This window comes from Schistocerca serialis, chromosome 5, assembly GCF_023864345.2.
Source record: "Schistocerca serialis cubense isolate TAMUIC-IGC-003099 chromosome 5, iqSchSeri2.2, whole genome shotgun sequence".
NCBI classification, from domain to species: domain Eukaryota; kingdom Metazoa; phylum Arthropoda; class Insecta; order Orthoptera; family Acrididae; genus Schistocerca; species Schistocerca serialis.
Genome location: NC_064642.1, coordinates 613,836,441 through 613,855,519, shown reverse-complemented (window position 1 = coordinate 613,855,519; position 19,079 = coordinate 613,836,441). Strand labels below are relative to the sequence as shown.

Genomic DNA, 19,079 nt, shown 5'->3' with positions numbered 1-19,079 from the left:
GGTTTAAATTACTGAAGCCTTCATTGTGTAGGATTGGTTGAAGCAAGTATGCATATAGTGTGTGTTATAGGAAATAGTATGGAAAATTTTGAGTTAATATGTTCATACAAATCCATGTCCTGTTTTACTGAGTGTAGAAGTACAGCTGTTAGAATGTTGAGTGTAATTTCTGTCATATTAAATTAATTTATCTAAAAATCTACCACTGGTGTAAGTATATTATTTAGCACTTTTCTGAAAATTACGTGTAGCTGTTTGAGGAGATCTTTCTGTATTTTTTTCAGGTTAGCTCTGTTTATATTGCAATCATCTATTTATTTTCTTGTAATTGCTTTCTCCCTTGTAAGTTTCATTTTTGCCATACCCAGAGATAAAAATCAAATACGTTAAAATTCAGTAGCCTTGGTGCCTGTTGAATGTGTTGTTTGAAGCTTTGATTTGATTTGATTTGATTTTTTATTGGTCCAGTTTTATCATATAGCACAAATTGTACAATTGATATTGGACAGGTCAAAGATAAGTTACAATAATACATAGTATTAGCAATTAAAATTAGGTACCTACTAAAATTAATTTTGTTACTTATTCACAAATTCTCTGACAGAATAGAAACAGTGCTTTATTAGAAATGCCTTTAGTTTAGCTTTAAATATTGGATGAGTAGTATTTTTTATTTCCTCTGGTATCTTATTGTGTAGTATTACACCAATGTTAATTATGCTCCTCTGATAGGTGGTTGTTCTGTGATATTTTTTATGTATATTTGATTCCCTTCTGGTACTTAGTTGTGTACACTTTTGTTATGTAGCAGTTTGCCTGTTTTCAGGAGGTAGTCCCTAGTGAACAAGATAGTTTCATAAATGAATAAACTTGGAACATTTAGAACACCAAGCTCAGTAAAATGGGATTTACAGGACTCCATCTTTTTAAGGCCACAAATTATTCTTAAAGCTCTTTTTTGCATTCTAAAAACCTTTACACTGTGAGTTGAGTATCCCCAGAAAATGATCCCATATTGGATTAGTGAGTGGAACTGTGCATAGTATGCCTGCAGTACTGTTGTTTTGCTTGTTGTAGCCTTTAAAATTCTTAGGCCATAGCACACAGAAGATAGTTTTCTACACAAGTTATTTATATGTGTGTCCCACTTTGTCTTGCTGAACCCAAAGACCCAAGAATTTTGTGACACTTACATTTTCTAGGGGATCATTTTTTAATTGGGCTTGAATAGACATTTGAATAGTTGAAGGAATTAAATGAAAATCGACACACACAGTTTTTTCGGTATTTATAATGAGTTTGTTTTTTGTGAACCACTCAGAGAGTCTTTTCATAGAACTTTCTGCTGTGGACCACAAAGTTTCTGGACTGGATCCAGTGAGCAATATGCTGGTGTCATCGGCAAACTGGATAGTTTTTGTGGGACTCATATATTCAACGAAGTCATCCACATAAATCAAGAAGAGTAGTGGACCTAGGATTGAGCCCTGTGGTACACCATATTTTATTGGTAATTCCCTAGAAAGAAAGGAGTTGTTTCTTGTTTTATTCATTTTGTTGAATTCATACTGAAGTGATACTTTCTGCCTGCGGTTTTTTAGGTATGAACACAACCAGCTATGTGCTACACCTCTTACTCCTTGTCTTTCTAATTTTTCGAGCAGAACGTTATGGTCCAGGACATCGAAGGCTTTTGATAGATCTAGAAAAATACCTGCAGCTAATTTATGTTGATCAAGGGATTTTAAAATGCAGTATAAGAATTCGAAAATTGCTGTCTGTGTAGATTTAGACTTTCTAAAACCATGTTGTTGTACTGTAAGAGGTGCATATTTATTCATGAAACTTAAAAGCCTGTCATAGAAGAGTTTTTCTAGAATTTTTGAGAAGGAACTTAACTGTGAAATGGGTTGGTAGTTTGATATTTTTTCAGAAGAACCTTTTTTTAGCAGTGGTGAAACTTTTGCTATTTTAAAAATATCTGGGAATACACCAGTTTTTAAAGAGAGGTTGAAAATTTTTGCCAACGGGTTTGCTATGTGGTGAGCACATGCTTTTAATATGAAATCAGGTACTTCATCAAGACCACTTGACATTTTATTGCTTAATGCTTTAATTTTACTTATAATTTCATTGGGGTTTGTTTCATACACATACATAGAAGCATTGAAGGTCACTGACTTACTGGAGAAACTTGGGACTGGTCCTTGACAGTGTACTTGAATAAGGTCTTCAGCTAGTGAGGTGAAGTATTCATTGAATTTTTCCACAACTGAATTTGGGTCTGTGACTTTTGAGCCTTCTAGTGTTAATGATACAGTCTTTTTCTTTGGCACTGAACTACCAGTTTCTTTCTTTATAACTCTCCATGTGGATCTCATTTTGTTAGATGAGTTTCTTATCAAATTGTCATTCCACATAATTTTTGCCTCTTTGACTACTCTACCATAGATTCTTTTGTAGGCTTTTGAATAATCTGCGAATTCTTGGTTTACTCTATATTTCTTACAAGAGTACTGCAGAAATTTGTTTCTCTCACTGAAAATTTTTATGCCTTTAGTTACCCATTGCTTATTATTGTTAGGTTTTACTGTTTTTACTACTTTTGGAAATGCTACATTAAAATGGTGAACAAAGATGCTCTGAAAACTCATGTACATGCTATCAACATTGTTCTGAGTGGCGATGCTTTCCCAGTTTTCCTTCGCCAGTAAGAGATTAAAAATTCTAATGTTATCTTCAGAAAAGGTTCTTTTCTCAACTACTTTTCCGGAACTGATACTACTTGTTGGCATTTCTATACACAACAGCTGTGCCTCATGACCACTATAACCCACACTCAGTACTCTGCTTGTGAATCTGTAAGTTGTTTCTGAGATGAATATTTGGTCAATAATGGAATTTGTGCATTCTGTTAATCTTGTTGGACAGTGTATTGTGGGGATCATATTGAATGTGTTGGTCATATTTATCAAAGCATCTCTGCTGCTGCTGTCTTTTGAAAAATCAATATTGAAATCCCCACAAAGCACTATCTTCATATTTAGTGTACTGATCTTGTTCAACAGAACCTCTAGTTTATTCATGAAGACTGACAGGTTTCCACTTGGTGCTCTGTATATGTTAATAACTATGAAATTAAGCTCTGGCAGTTTGGTAATGGAAAGCTCAAAGTCTTTTTCAATTGAGTCAATATAACTTTTACTGACATCACAGAACTTTATTTGTTCTTTCACAAAGATAGCAGAGCCACCATGTTTGGAAAACTGTCGGCAAAAATGACTTGCTAATCTATATCCTGAGATTGAGGATAATTTTACTTCGTCATTTCGTAGCCAATGTTCAGTAATGCAAATTATATCTATGTTTAGTGCATACTCGAGTAGTGCTTCCAACATGGAAATTTTATTTGTGAGTGACTGAATGTTATGGTGTAGTATAGCAAAATCTGGGTACTTAGTAACTTTAGTTGAAACGGTTTCTGATTCTTTATCTAATGGCATTTCTATTACAGCACTTACCCTAAAAAATTTTCTGTATGTTTCTTGTGTGTGGCTTCTGTTCGCTGGTGGCAATCAGCAGGTGAGTTAACTTCTGGAGCTTGTATAAGTTTTGCTTCATCCACATCTGTCCTCTTCGGTTTAAACCATTTCGTAATTTTCGTTTCGCTGACGACTTGATTGATTGTTTTTTGCCTAATCGGTTTGAACCACTTGGTAATTCGCGTTTGGCCGATGGCACAGCTTGGAACTCGTCTAAAACACTTAATCTCCGTTTGTTTGTCACTTATACTTTTTTCTTCACTCTTCTTCGAAATGCGAGTACATATTTTTTCAGCTAGTAATTTCTTTCCTGGCGTATTTAAATGAAGTCCATGGACTGTATGGAACCTTCGCTCCAATCTGTTTATGTCTACAATATCGACATTCTTAAAGTTAGTGCATATTTCAGTGATACACTCGTTTGCAACATTTATTTCGCAGTTCACACACAATCAGGGTGGTAAATCATGACGATGCGGGATATTCACAATGAGTACATTTGTGTGGGTTAAATTATTTGAACATTTCCTCATTTCTGTAATCACCTTGTGTGTCTCGTTTCTATAGACGTCATTTGATCCTCCTATTAACACGGTGAAATCGTCTTTATTCAAACTAGCTACGTCAGTTGATGTTGTTAGGTCCATTATTTCACTCAATGGAGCCCCTGGCTTTATGAAACCAGATGCCTTGAAACTACATGTTCTCATCAACACTGCGGAAATTTCACAGCCGTGGCTATCACCTAACACACAGATTGTTTTGTGTTTCGCACTTTTTGTAACCGGAGGATTTAAGATTCTTCTTCTCACCTGACTAGTGTTGTTTTTTTGCCACACGTGTTGCTAAATATTCTTCAGTTTGCAGTTTCGCAGGAGATAACTTTTTTGACGTAGTTTCCTTTGTTGCATTGAAGTCTGTGGTAGTGTAGGTGGGCGCACTTATTTTCGGAGTTTTTAGAATATCTCCTGACGCAGTATTTTCACTGTTTGACCTACTTACAATGAGCAACCGTTTGCCTACTTTGTTTTTCAATTTTTCAACCCTTTCCGACGTGTTCACTGAATCCGCAGCATAAAGAACTTCAAAAGAGTTTTTTTGCACTAAATTTTCACTGTCTTTCACATCTTTTACCTTATGAGTACAACTTCCTTGAGTGATTCTCTTCCATTTTCCTGAGACTGAGTCTTCTTTCTTCATTAGCGTCTCACTTTTTCAGATTGTAGTTTACTTATTTCCACCTTTTGAGCACCTATTGTAAACTGTAGACTGGATATCCATTCGTTCAGCTTCTGTATTTCAGTCTTACAAGCTGCACACGTTTTCCTTTTACTACCGAAATTTACGTTTTTTCGTGGAGGCACATTATACACTTTCAACTTGGCGGCCATATTTTGGATTGTTAAATTCATGAGATGTGTTATGGCAAGGATAATGTGGAGGAGCTCTTTCTATGCTGGAATAACATCCCTAGTGTTGTAGCTCCATAATTCTTACCAATAACTGTAGCTAGTCCCAACTCAAGAATGGCTTATATTTCACCTGCATTTTTATCTGCAATTGTGAGTACTGTGAAGTGTACCAGTCTCATAAAATTTGTTTAATATATGAATGAATACTGCCGAATATAGTCATCCATGAGAAATAAGAACAACATTGCAGTTAGTACTGAGTGGGCACTCCAAGAGAAAAATCGTGACAAAACAGTGACTGGTGTAGTGAAACCTGGAGCGGGAACCAGACGTGTTGTAGACACTAATTTTCAGACAAAAATAACACAAGTTAGTGACTTTATTGTTTGTATAATGGGATTGAATCATGTGGTTAAAACTGAAGTAGAGGTTTGTGTAAAAACTTATGTAAATTTCTAGATTTTAATAACTCTAGAAACACGATGGTTGCCACAGTGTCTCATAGGCGTGATTTGATTAACAGCTCATGTGTAAACAAAGAAGTTTAGAGGACAAACATTAAAATAAAGAAACTGTGTTCAGAATACGATAAATGGGAAGTACTAGACATAAGTAAGATGCATCGAAATCTGTTCACCAAACACGGAATGCACTTGAACTATAAAGGGAAACTGTTTGTGTGTGATCACACAAGTGATATAATTAAAGTTCATCTTTCAAGAAATAAAACTGTCTGGCAGCTTCCTATATGTCCAGCTGCCAACAGTGAGAAATGTAACAAGAAGAAATAGTTATTTCAAAACCCTCAGATACTTTTTTATGCAGAGGTACGTAGTTTCAGCAAATAAAACAATGACAGTTTTTAACTGGAATATGAGAGGACATACAAGTAAAGCAAATGAAATTTCTCTTTTCTTAGAGGATCCTCAGGAATTAAAGATGTTGATATACTATATTTTAGTGAATTTCATATGAGACATGCTGAAATGTTGCAGGTGAGTGGTTACTGTATAGCAACACATTACTCTGTATCTATATTGGAAGAAGATGGTTTGTAATTTACCTAAAAAATGACATGCAAGGTGACAATTATTGACTATACGAAAGAAAAAAACGTAAATTAGTTACAAACTATGGTGTGCACACACTTTATTAAATATGTAAATGTCACTGCAAATATTCAGATTTAGGTTATGACATGTTTGATATGCCTGCCACCATTTGTGATGGTGTGGCGCAACCAAATAGTGAAATTCTGCATGACACACTGAAGTGTCAGAACATTTATGCTATCGATGATCTCCTGAATGGCCATTTTCAGCTCAGAAATGGTTTTGGGGTTATTTCAGTACATCTTATCTTTAATAAAGCCCCACAAAAAGGAATCACATGTGTTCAGATCTGGAGAATATAGTGGCCAATCGAGGCCCATGCCAGTGGCCTCTGGGTACCCCAGAGCCAGAATCCAATCCGTGATGTGCTCCGCCAGGACATCAAACGCTCTCCTGCTTCGATGGGGTCGAGCTCCGTCTCACGTGAGTCACATCTTGTCGAAATCAGGGTCTTTTTGGGGATGAAATCATCTTCCAACACCTTCAAGTACCTTTCGGCAGTCACCGTGCCATCAAAGAATATCGCACCGATTGTTCCATGACTGGACATTGCACACCACACAGTCACCCGTTGAGGGTGAAGAGACTTCTCGATTGTGAAATGCAGATTGTCAGGCATCCAAATGTGCCAATTTTGCTTATTGACAAACCCATCCAAATGAAAGTGAGCTTTGCTGTTAAACTAAACCGTATTCACGTCAAAGTCCTGTTCGTCAATTCTGTGGACAGTAGTGTTGGTGAAACACAACCGCTGTTCCTTGGCCCTGGGGCTTTAATGGCTGATGGGTTTGAATTATGTATGGGAAGAGATACAGGTTTGCAACAATAATTTGTTGCTATGTCTTCCGATTGATTCCCATCTGTTGTGTAGCTCGTCTGATCGACCTCCTGGGGCTGTTTTGAAACACAGCACACCTCTACTCGATGTTTTCAGGTGTTTTCACCTTCTTGGATGACTGACATTGCCAACACTGTCATCAAGAACACTACCCGTTCTCTCAAGCTTGCAAATCAAATTCTTTATTGTTAGCACGCTAGGACCAGTTGTCTTCAGCTCGAACTTGGTCGCAAACTTCTTTTGAGCTGCAGTTGGGCTGTTATTGCTCACATAGTAAGCCTTCACAAGCGCTATACATTCAGGCACACTGTACCATGACATTTTCACATGCAAATGGCCGACAACAGCAAGGTGCATGCACATATGCATAGTAATTCCCATCATGCCCCGCAGCCAGCTGTGCAGTTTGAACGTCCTAACACAAAGCGTTCAGAAGTTATGACGATTTTATTTCATATAGTTCAATAATTGTCGCCCTGTATCTTACTGAGCATTAAATTGAAAGAGTCACTGCATAGAACAAGATATTGAAACATGTGGAGCAGAGATGACTTGCCAGTTGTAGTGTTAGCACTTTACAGGGCTCCAGCAGGGAACATGAATGTGTTCATGTGGCATCTAGAGTCTCTTTTATCCCAGCTGTCTTCAAAGTACAAGAATTTAATAATTGTAGCCAATTTTAATATCAATTTATTAAATGAGAGCAAATGAGAGCAACAGTAAAGTAGGCGTAGAACATCTAGTAGAGTCTATTAACTTGATGACAGTAGTACATTTTCTGACTAGGCTTACTAATAAACTAGGATTACTAATAACTGTCAAACTCTGATTGACAATGTATTTGTAGATAAATCAAGAATCAACAATACTAGTGTATGTCCAACTGTTAATGGCCTTTCTGATCGTGATGGTCAATTGCTTACATTCACTGACGTCAATCTGTGCAACAGGTCTGACCATTTTTGGAAGTCCTCTAGGATAATAAATGATGAGTCCCTTAAAAATTTCAACTGCGGCCTCCAGGAGGTAGACTGGAGTCCAGTTTTCAATGAAACAGATGTGAATAATAAGTATAATATATTTTAAACAAATTTATGTCTCACTTTGAAGCCAGCATTCTCAAAAAAATAATTAGAAGCAATCGTGTAGCCACTGACAAAGAAAATGTGGCTCACTGCAGGAATAAAAACATCCTTCAGAACAAAAAGGATGCTGTAGAGTTCTCTCAAAATGTGTAACTACCCAAAGAAACAGCAACTCTACAAACTTTACTGTAGCATTCTAAAGAAGGTTATAAATAAATCAAAGAGTATGTACATAAAAACCAAAATTGAGACATCAGAAAACAAAAGCAATTTGGAATGTTATAAAGAGAGAAACTGGCAGAAGAACAGGGAACAGGACACGGATGGAAATTAAAGACGGTAACAATATTATAATGAAACCAAAATAGTTGCAGAAATATTGAACGAACATTTTGTGTCAACAGCAGAGAAGGCAGGCTGTGAAGGATCTGTGGATGAAGCAGTGGCTCTTCTGCAGAAAGCTATCTGCAACAGAATCCCATAGATATCCTTACCTCTGGTTACATTAAATGATATTGAAAGACCAATCAAGTCATTAAAAAATTAAAAAGTCTGTTGGTGTGGACAATATTTCTACCGAAGTATTGGAATGTTGTTATAAATGTACAAGTCCAGTCTTATGCAATAAATTCACTGCCTCTTCACAAGAAGGAGTTGTCCCTGATAGACTAAAACTGATCGTAGGGAAACCTTTGTCCAAATTATCTTTTAACTATCTTATCAAAAAATCTTGAAAAACTTGTACACAGATTGATCGTCAACCATCTCAGCTTCCACAATATCTTCAGCAATAGTCAATATGGGTTTTGTGCTGCTTTTTGTACTGAACAAGTGATATTCTCCTTAAACAATCAAGTATAGGAAACTAGAATGCTTTTGATTGTGCAAACCAACTAATTCTTTTGAAAAAGACAGAATATCATGGTTTAAGTGGTACTGTTGGTCTGTGGCATCAGTCACACCTAAAGGACTGAAAGCAGACCTTAATCCTGACTGGCTTTTCCAGAGAACCTTCCTCATTGGAGTGGGGTACCCTAAGTTGTGGTGTGCCCTGAAGGTCAGTTTTAGGTCTGCTGCTATTTCTTATTTTCATTAATGCCCATCTTCTTTGTCCCAATACAAAAAGTAATTGTACTATTATTACAGATTATACATCAATTCTCGTTGATGAATTATTTGGCAACAGCCTTGGACAAACTGCAAACAAAGTTTTCTCTGAATAAATTGGTTTTCTGCAAATGGTCTCTCACTCAACACAGGATCCACATGCCACAAATATATCTTGAAGAAATTAGCACAAAATGTAGAATTAACCAATATAAAAATTTAGGATACAAAATTCCTGGATATGTACATAGACAGCAGATGTAATTCGTCTACTCACATCCTTCATCTCTATAAAAGACTGACAACAATATATGCACTATGAATTACTGCTTCTGTGACTGAAGTGGGTAACATTTAAGTCTTCCTACTTTGCCTATTTTCATTCAATAATATATTATGCCATTATATCCTTTATTCTATCAGAATAAAGAGTGGTGTCCATCATAGACAGTCTTGCAGAAGCTTGTGAAAGATGGGGATCCTTGTCAACTCCTCGCAGTGTGTTTTTTCTTTGTTGACCTTCATCTGAACTTTTCTCTATTAAAAATCAACAGCGAACCTCTTGGCTACAACACAAGAACCAAAAATAGTCTACACATTGAATTGAAAAGTCAAAATCTGGTACAAAAAGGAGCTTATTACTCCAGCTTTAAGCTGTTTAATGCACAGTTACCACACATCAAATGTCTGCATAAACAATTACCAAAATTCAAACAGATACAGAAAGAGTACCCAATAGAGAAATATTTTTATATGGTCATTGAATTTATGAGAGAAAATAAATACCACCACTAAATTTACAGTTGTTTTGCAAATACTGTTAACCTATCATAGCTATATAATAATTTGGTTTACTGTATTCATGTATGTATTTATTGTACTTTTTAGCTTACATTTGCTTCCTCTGTACACTGCGAATCCTTCCTAAGTGTAACTGAATATTCTGTTAATTGGATGTAAGTTCTTTATTTGATGTATTATCTACATTGTATCTTTTATTGTATGTAAATTAGCCTTTATCTGATCCTGCCTCAGTGTACCACAATATCCTGTCAACTGGATATATGTTCCTTATTTGTCATCTTATTTACATTGTATCTTTTATAGTATTTATGTAAGTTATACCCAAAATATGTACAATTTGACACATTCCATATCCTTGCGATTTTCTCAGTACCTAGATCAGTGGAATGCGAAATAAATAAATAGATGATGTGAGCAGCAGGAACTGCTCTATTATTAAATAGTTTGCAAATGATGATTATTACATTATGTTTTCTTTAGTTGACTATTACTTTACAGAATATTGTCTGTTTTCCACATTTTGTTGCTCGCCATTACTGAAAATCACCAAAAGAATATTTATTTTTGGTATACATCAGATTAGTAGGTTTCTGTAACAACAGAAGAGTGGAAAGAAATGAGAGATTAGACTTAAAACAGCCAAGATTGTTTGCACAGCCATCCTCCACAGCAAGCACAGAAATACTTGTTTCGTAAATAAAACTGCCTTTTCTTGCTGCAACTTAAATTATTTTCCCTGACACATTTCACCCTTTTCTTACTCTAAGGCATCTTCAGTGGAATCTATAATGATACAGTTTTGTTATTTTTAGATTATCAAACAAATCACATTGCCTTTTTTTATGTAAATAAGTAGTTACTCACTGTTTGCTGGGATCCGCATTTCCTCTCATCTGGTCTGGAGGTTGTACTACCATGTGGTAGATTAATATTGCAATTGCGATAGCAGATAATGTTCTCTGTGTGAATGATCATCATGTGAGTGCTATATGAACACCTTTTGAAATCCCTGAACAGAGAAGAAGCCAGTCACACATTGTCGTCTGCAGCACTCATCTGTGGTGTGGCAGCAACACGGAGTAAGCAGCCCCAAATCATAGCAAGTGGCAATGGTTTTAACACCCATACCATTCCCCAGACATACATCTTCCATGGATTACTCTATCCATGTTAAACCTTGACTGTGATACACTATTTCCTACAAAACAGCCTGTGACACTACAAGATGACAAGTCCAGTAGCTGATGGGCACAACAAAAAGACTAAGACTATTACATATATAGCTTTCGGCCAAGGCTTTCTCCAGAAAAGAACACACGCACACACACACACACACACACACACACACACACAAAAGCAAGCAAGAACCCCTTACACACACAAGTTCTGTGGCCCACCAAACATCCTCATCATCTTAGCCTATCCCTAGGTCAGTCCCAATCCCAACCCCTTGCCACAGGAATCATATCCCTCTGGAAGACCCAGTTGCACTTCATGTTCCAGTCCTGTCACAGGCTTTGCTTAGCCAATCAGGGGCCGGGCCACCTGTGAAAACAGCCATGTCTTGTACTAGCTCTGCTGCAATCATTGCTCAGCTTTTTGTATTGGTATGATTACCAGCTAGCTATCCATCAGGATGAGTGGCCACTGCCAAACTATGGCCAAGAGCAAAGTGGAGCACCTGGTTGCACAAGTTGCAGCTGAACGTAACAAGCTTGATTTCAATGGCTGCTGCACCTATGGTAACCTACTGTCCATACACCCTCCATGCTACAGTTTCCACCTCCCTATTCACGTCCCCTCATCCTCATGCGTGCCATACTCTGCCAGCAAACCCAACCATCTTTTCCCTTCCCTGCTTCTTCCCTATTCCAGTCTACCCCCACCTCCCTGCCCCAGCCACACAGCCTCCTGTTGGTGCACTGGGCAATCTTCTCATGCCTCTATCTAGTCCCTCCATGCTCTGCCAGACTGTTCTCTTCTCTCCCCCCATGCCCCACCTGAACCCTGCTATCCCTCCCTATTCCCTGCCCCACTCCATATTGCCACACTTAATCCGATGGGTGGGGATCTCAAACACTCGAATAGCACTTAAGGGTTGGTCACACTAATGTTCTGTACAGGATGTCCTGAACAGATGAGCTAAACTTTCCTAAAATTCTCCCAAGGTACCATTGTCTCTACTTCTATCATCATTCTCACATGTTTATTCTGTTTCATATTACTTTGCAAAATTGCGTCTAGGTATTTAATTGATGAACTGTCTCAAGCACATCGCTGATGCCGTATTCCAACATTATGTGATTATATTTCCTACTCCTCTGCATTAACTTACATGCTTCTAAATTTAAAGCAAGCTGCCATACATCACATCAACTAGAAATTTTGTGTAAGTCATCTTGTATCCTTAACAGTTACACTATCCTGTCTGAGCACAAGGCAGCAGTTCAGTGACGATGATTGCTGCTCATCCTGCACATCAGATTATTTATGTATATCTAGAATAAGAGTGGCCCAGTCACTTTCCTGGGGCACTCCTGACAATACCCCTGTCCCTGATGAACACTCACTCTTGAGGACAACATACTGTGATCTATTAAGAAGTCTTCAGGCCACTTGCATATTTAGTAGAGATGTGGAAATGGTAATGGATTAATAGTTGCGTGAATGATTGGAAAAATTGATTGGAACGAATAGTTAAAACAATTGAAGGTAAGTTATGAATCTGTGCACAATCTTGGGTGAACTTTAACAGATATCATTATCAACAGCCCTTTAATGTCATTAAAATCAGGCTCAATAAACATAATTTGCATTATGTACTGCTGCTTCCAGTAGTGTGTGGTACCAAATAATCACCACAACCATTGAAATTGTCGACCTGTCACACGAAGCACAATATTTTTAGTATAAGTAAACCAAGTTCAGTAAGTGCCTACCAAGTCTGACTCATTACCTTCACATTAATTCCATTGTGATTAGGCAGGAACACTCCCTCCATATACAGTGTGGATTATTTTTGTCTGCACTTAACCTCTTGATGCAGGATCTCGGCGATGAGTAAAATGATGAACAGATAGGATTTGAACTTATAACCATGTGAATAAGTGTTTTTTTCTAATACCTTTTTAAAATACTTTTAATGATCGGTTAAAATACACACTTTCAACAATGCTGGTGTGAATGATCCAAGCATACGTCCATATGTTTTCACCTCCCAAAACAAAAGAGTGAAGAGACTTGAATTAATAAATTGAAGAGCGTATTTCTTACTTTGTTTAACAATGTATCAAAACATTTTCCTTGCCATAAAACAACTCCTTAATCCACCTTTGGCAGTGTCTTTCGTTTATAGCTCATTCATTTCACATAAAGAAAAGAAAAGAAAAGAATGGGATCTGCCTGTTGACCCTCATCCATGGTTTGCAAGATATCATATGAGTAAAGGGCAAGCTGAGTTTCGCTTGAGCAATGCTTTCGAAATCCTATCTATTTGTGGACAGAAGTTTTTCCTTTTCGAGGAAATTTGTTATATTCAGACTCTGAATATGTTCAACAATTATGCATCAAATCACTGTTACGGGTTTTGGTCTGTAATTTTGCATGTCCGTTCTTTTTACCCTTCTTATATATAGGAGTCACATGCTCTTTTTTCAAGTCTCTTGGGACTTTGCACTTAGTGAGGATCATGATGAATGCAAACTAAGTAAGAGGTTAATGCTGTAGAGTACCCTCCGTGTAACCAAATTGGGATTTCATCCAGACCTTACAACTTACTTATTTTCAATTCTTTGAGTTACTTGTCTACACTGGGGATGCCTATCACTCTATCCTTCATAGAGGAGTTTGTGAGGCAGTCAGACAGTGTTATGTTAGTACGAACCTGTTGTGTGAATGATTCCTTTAACATGAAATTTGTCAGCTTCCTGTTTGCTGTCTTTTATTGACTTACTAGAATGGTCAACAAGTGACTGGGTAAAAGCATTCAGCACTCATGACAATTTTACGTAGGACCAGAATTTTTCTTGGTTCTCGTCAAGGTCTTTTGCTAAGGTATGATGGTGGAAGTTGTTTTATGACCTTTTTACAGACACATAAATCTCTACGAGCTCTTCCTGTCGTCATTTGCGCGTTCTTTTTGAACCAAGACTGCAGCAGTCTCTGCTTCCTCAACAGTTTCTGAAAATTGTTTCTAAACCATGGTGGGATCTGTCATTACTTATAGGAGAAGTATATTGGGAAGCAGATGAGGAGCATAGGAAGAAATATCTACTATAATGGGAGTATATAATCCTCAGCTCTGATATTTTCTGAGATCTTTGGTATTGTCATTGGGACTTATTTCTAACTTTATATTCTAATATCCTTACTTATTTGTTATCAAGGGCCTCTTGCACATGGAAAATTATTTTCTGTATTTTGGGAGGAAGCAGGATGTATACTGATATTCTTTTCAGAGTGCAACTTTGATGAGTAATATTTTTGTTTCTTTTTGGAGATGGTATATGAGGCTGTAGACCAGAAGTATAAAACGTATTTCCAATAAGTGTTTAGGATGTATTCCTTCAGTAATCATTAACAATTGTACATTTAACAGTAACTTGCTGAACATCAGTTGATCATTGTTGTAGTAGTTGGGATAACTAATTATTGGAAATGCATAGCTAATAAGTAAATCAAACATAACAGTATGAATATAAATCTACGTACATACTCAGCAGACCACTCTGAAATGCATTGCAGAGGGTACTAAGCATTTTACTACAGGTTAGAGCTTCTTTTCGTTCCAATTGTGTATGGAATGTAAGGAAAAATGATGGCGTAAATGTCTTTGTATTCACCATAATTAGTCCAAACTTGTCTCTGGATTGTTATGGGAAGAATACACAGGGGACTGAAGTATATTTCTCTATTCTTCAGTTAATACTTGTTCTCGAAACATTAAAAGAAGACTTTTGCAGGATAATTAGCATCTACCTTCAAGAATCTGCCAACGGTTTTTCATTGTTTCTGTGACACTGCCCAGTGAACCACACAAGTCTGTGAGTATTTGTGGTTCCTGTTTTTGAATACATTCAACATCCCCCGTTAGTTACAATTTGTATAAGTCCCACATACTTTAGCAATGTTCTAAGATAGAACACACAAGTGTTTTGTAAGCAATGTCTTTTGTTGGCTTAATTCATTTTTCCAGTATCTTGCCAATGAACTGAAGTCTGCCATCTTATCTTCCTGTGACTGAGCCTGTGTGATCATTTCAGTTCATATCCACACAAATTGTTACTGCAAGGTAATGATATGAGTTGACTGACTCCACTTGTGAAGGATTGAGTTTGTAGTTACAGCATTCTACATTTTTACATTTTGTCAGCTGTACAATTTTACATTTCTGTATGTTTAAAGCAATTTATCAATCTTTGCACCAGTTCGAAATCTTATGAAGATCTGCCCAAAGATTAAGCAACTTTTTTTCATTATTGATAAATTCATCAGCTGCAAAAGTCTGAGCTTGTTATTAATATTGTTTACCAGGCCATCAATATACAACTAACTAGCAAGGTTTCCAAAACTTTTCCCTGTAGTAAGCTTGAAGTTACTTCTGTCAGTGACTCTCCATTGAAGATAACATGCTGTCTCTTCCCTACCAAGAAATCCTCAATTATTGATAAATTCATCAGCTGCAAAAGTCTGAGCTTGTTATTAATATTGTTTACCAGGCCATCAATATACAACTAACCAGCAAGGTTTCCAAAACTTTTCCCTGTAGTAAGCTTGAAGTTACTTCTGTCAGTGACTCTCCATTGAAGATAACATGCTGTCTCTTCCCTACCAAGAAATCCTCAACCCATCCACAAATTTTATTTACTACTCCATATGGTCATACTTTTGTTAATAAAAGTCAAATGCTTTTCAGAAGTCAAGAACCACTACATCTACCCGATTTCCATGATCCATTGCCTGAAAGATGTCATACGAGAAAAATGTAATTGGATTTCACATTATCTGTGGGTTTGCAGTCAGAGTTGATTTGTATGTTTAAATCATTCTGTTTGAGATCCCTTAAGTGTTTGAACTTCCAGTAGGTTATAGGGTTCTGCAACAGATGGACACTAGTAGGAAGCTAACTCAGGAGCAAATTCTATACAGTATTTGAAAAGAATTTGTATTAGTGTGTTGATAACTTCTGTAAAATTTGAGGTTGAATCTTGAGATGTGTCTGGTGGCTGATAGAAAGGCCGAGTTCTAAGTTTTTGCTCTCTCTTGATGCTTAGTTTTGCAAAATCAGTCTCACAAGCATTTACATTTTCTATCTCAATATGTTAACAGAAAGGCTTTGGACTAAAATAAATGTTGGAAGGATTAATGTAATAATTGACCGTGTAGTTGAATTGTTGAGTGGTTGATAGTAAACAAGACTAAAAATGCTAGTAATCCCCTAAGAATGATATTGTCTGAAGCTAAGCTGTGTTTTAAGTCTTGTTTATGTGCGTATCATTTGCTCAGTATCTCAACTATACAGTGAGTCATTTCCTTTACTCCTTTCATTTTTAATGTCCCACCAAGAGCTATCTATTACCATATTTATATTGAAACATTTGATTTATTTATTCTCAGTAGCCAGTATTTTACCATTTTTAACATTAATTGCACAGTGTGTCAGTTATGCAGCAAGTTGTTTCTTTTACCCCTTCAGTTGTTAATATCTCACCAAGAACTGTTCATCATAGTATTATATCAGTATGTTTGATTTATTTATTCTCAGTCTTTAGTATCAGCATCAATGTTTGTATCGTATGTAACATGAAAAGGCAAGGCAGAGTTAAAGAGTAAATTATGGATTGTCATATAATTAAAGTCTTTTGCTGAGTTGATTTTGAATAAGTCAGTGCTGGCATCAAATCAAAAACTCATGTTTTCCATGTGAAATTATACTTTAATTTCAGTATATGTGTTTCTGTTGTGTTCTAATGAAGAATTGACATCATGCACAATTGTTGCAATATTAACTACATTGATGGTCTTATCAGCAGAAGTAGAAGTGTTTCATTTATTGTCTACCTAACAGCCAGCCACAGTTGGACACTAAACACTAGGTAGTTTGTCAAAGAAATTACTGTTTTAAATGGTTATAATTCAGTTGCAATTGGAGCATATTTAAAGACTGTGCATTTAACGAACTGAGTTTGCCGCAACGAGGAGAAAGCAAGAAAAGTATTCAACTCAGATAGTGGAGCATAGGCAGAGATAGAAAAGATAGAATTATTCCAAAAATATGTGAGCTCTATGTAACTTTTTTTTGTTAGCTCCCAACAACTTTGAATGGGAACAACTAATGACAGGTAAAGAAATTCCTACATAGTCAGTGTGCATGATGAAGTGGTACCTTTCAGACTCTTGTATTCTGCCACCATACACCTTCAGCATTATAAAGAATAAGATTTCCTGTGACTGAATATCTGTTTGAGATACTAACATACGTCATGTGATTCGTGTCTATCCTTTCGTATCTGGCTTTATGTGTCGTGATTCCTTCAGCTATAATTCGACTTAGAGGTGGGCAACATCACTCTAAGACCAATTGTGCAACCCATAATTAAGATAATGTTGTGCAGCAATATTGCATATTAATATGCATGTTAGGTAAGCCAGTGGTATTCTCTCCATTCCATCACTGAAGCATTTTGTAGTAAACAGTAATTGTGCTGATGGGTGTGTGTACACCCTACCTTTATTTTGTTTTAAAAACTACCTAGATTCTCTCTCGAACTAATTATCGTGCAGTATACAGACTGCCCAAATTGTCTGTGTTTCATTATTTAAAAATGCCAATTTCTTTTTATATCTAAACATTGTAGATCTTCAATATTGAATCTGAAGATATGTTGAAATCGCCATCTATGCTTCGTAAATTTGAGAAATGAAGCCACCTCCCAATCCTACAATGCTGGGTACATATTCCAACATGTTATTACCTTTAGCAAACCTACTTTATGCAAAGAAAATATGATGAATGCCCATGAACAACACTGAATGCCTGTCTTGGGCCACATGTACATCTTTTGGTATTAACTGTATTTCCAGATTTCATTGCTTTGTAACATGATGAAAATTCTGCAAAATAAATCATTTGACTCTGGACACCCTACCATCAATATTTGTTTTAAAAACTAGTTAGATTCTCTGTTGCAGTAGTTAATTGATACATACGCATCAACTGCAGATGTGTTATGCAGGGGATTTTGTGCTTAACACAAGTGTGCCTCCTACTCCAATAGTTCTCATTGTGAAGCTCAGTGCAAGACTGCTACATTGATTATGAGTTTCAAATGTACTGATTAGTGAGGGTCTATTTTAGCATGACTTATTAAGTCAGCATGGATAATGACAGAACATTCTGACTGTATTGCTTTTCTCTGTAGGAGTTAACTTTTGCATCCAAGAGTAGTTTTATTAGGTTCATCTGCCTGCTTGAGGCAACTAGTAGAACAACTGAAAGCAGACCAGTCAGAAATGTTCAAATGTGTTTGAAATCTTATGGGACTCAACTGCTAAGGTCATCAGTCCCCAAGCTTACACACTATTTAACCTAAATTATCCTAAGGACAAACACATCCATGCCCGAGGGAGGACTCAAACCTCTGCCAGGACCAGCTGCACAGTCCATGACTACAGCGCCTTAGACCGCTCAGCTAATCCCGCATGTGGCAGACCAGTCAGAACTAATGAATGATTTCATTTGTGAGAAAACTGTGTTTACTTACATTCCTGGCAAGAATTAACAGTATACATTAGTTCATAATCTTTTTATATGCTCACAGAATGAAAATTTCTGTCTGTTGATATTTCTTACTGCAGTCAGTTGAAAATTGATTCATGTTTTATTCGATTCATGTTTTATTCGTCTGTCTTTATGTTGAAGGTCAGTTGAAGAAAGAATTGAATTTATGAAAAATAAACTCGGAGAAACTGTTTCTGAGGAGACTCAAGAGCTTAAAAAAAGGGAATTGCTGAAAAAAATGGCTGTAATTGATGCCGCACTGTTAGATGTTAATTTCAGAAAACAGGACGAGAATAAGAGAGATTTGATAAGAAAACTGCAGTCACTTTTTCCTGGTGTGGTGAGTGCTATTACTTTTGTCTTCGTAATTAATATGTTTTTTTTACAGTCTAAGTGGATT

The 19,079-nt window shown here is 36.6% G+C and overlaps 1 protein-coding gene across 1 annotated transcript in view; it reads left to right on the top strand.

Annotated features, from left to right (window-relative positions):
* The first annotated feature begins 18,905 nt into the window (after positions 1-18,905).
* LOC126482135 (structural maintenance of chromosomes protein 1A-like) overlaps positions 18,906-19,079 on the top strand; it is a 297,330-nt gene continuing 297,156 nt past the window's right edge. Inside the window, exon 1 of the mRNA XM_050106111.1 lies at positions 18,906-19,019. Within this exon, the coding sequence (XP_049962068.1) occupies positions 18,918-19,019 (102 nt within the window). The 5' untranslated portion in view covers positions 18,906-18,917. The remainder of the gene's footprint in view (positions 19,020-19,079) is intronic.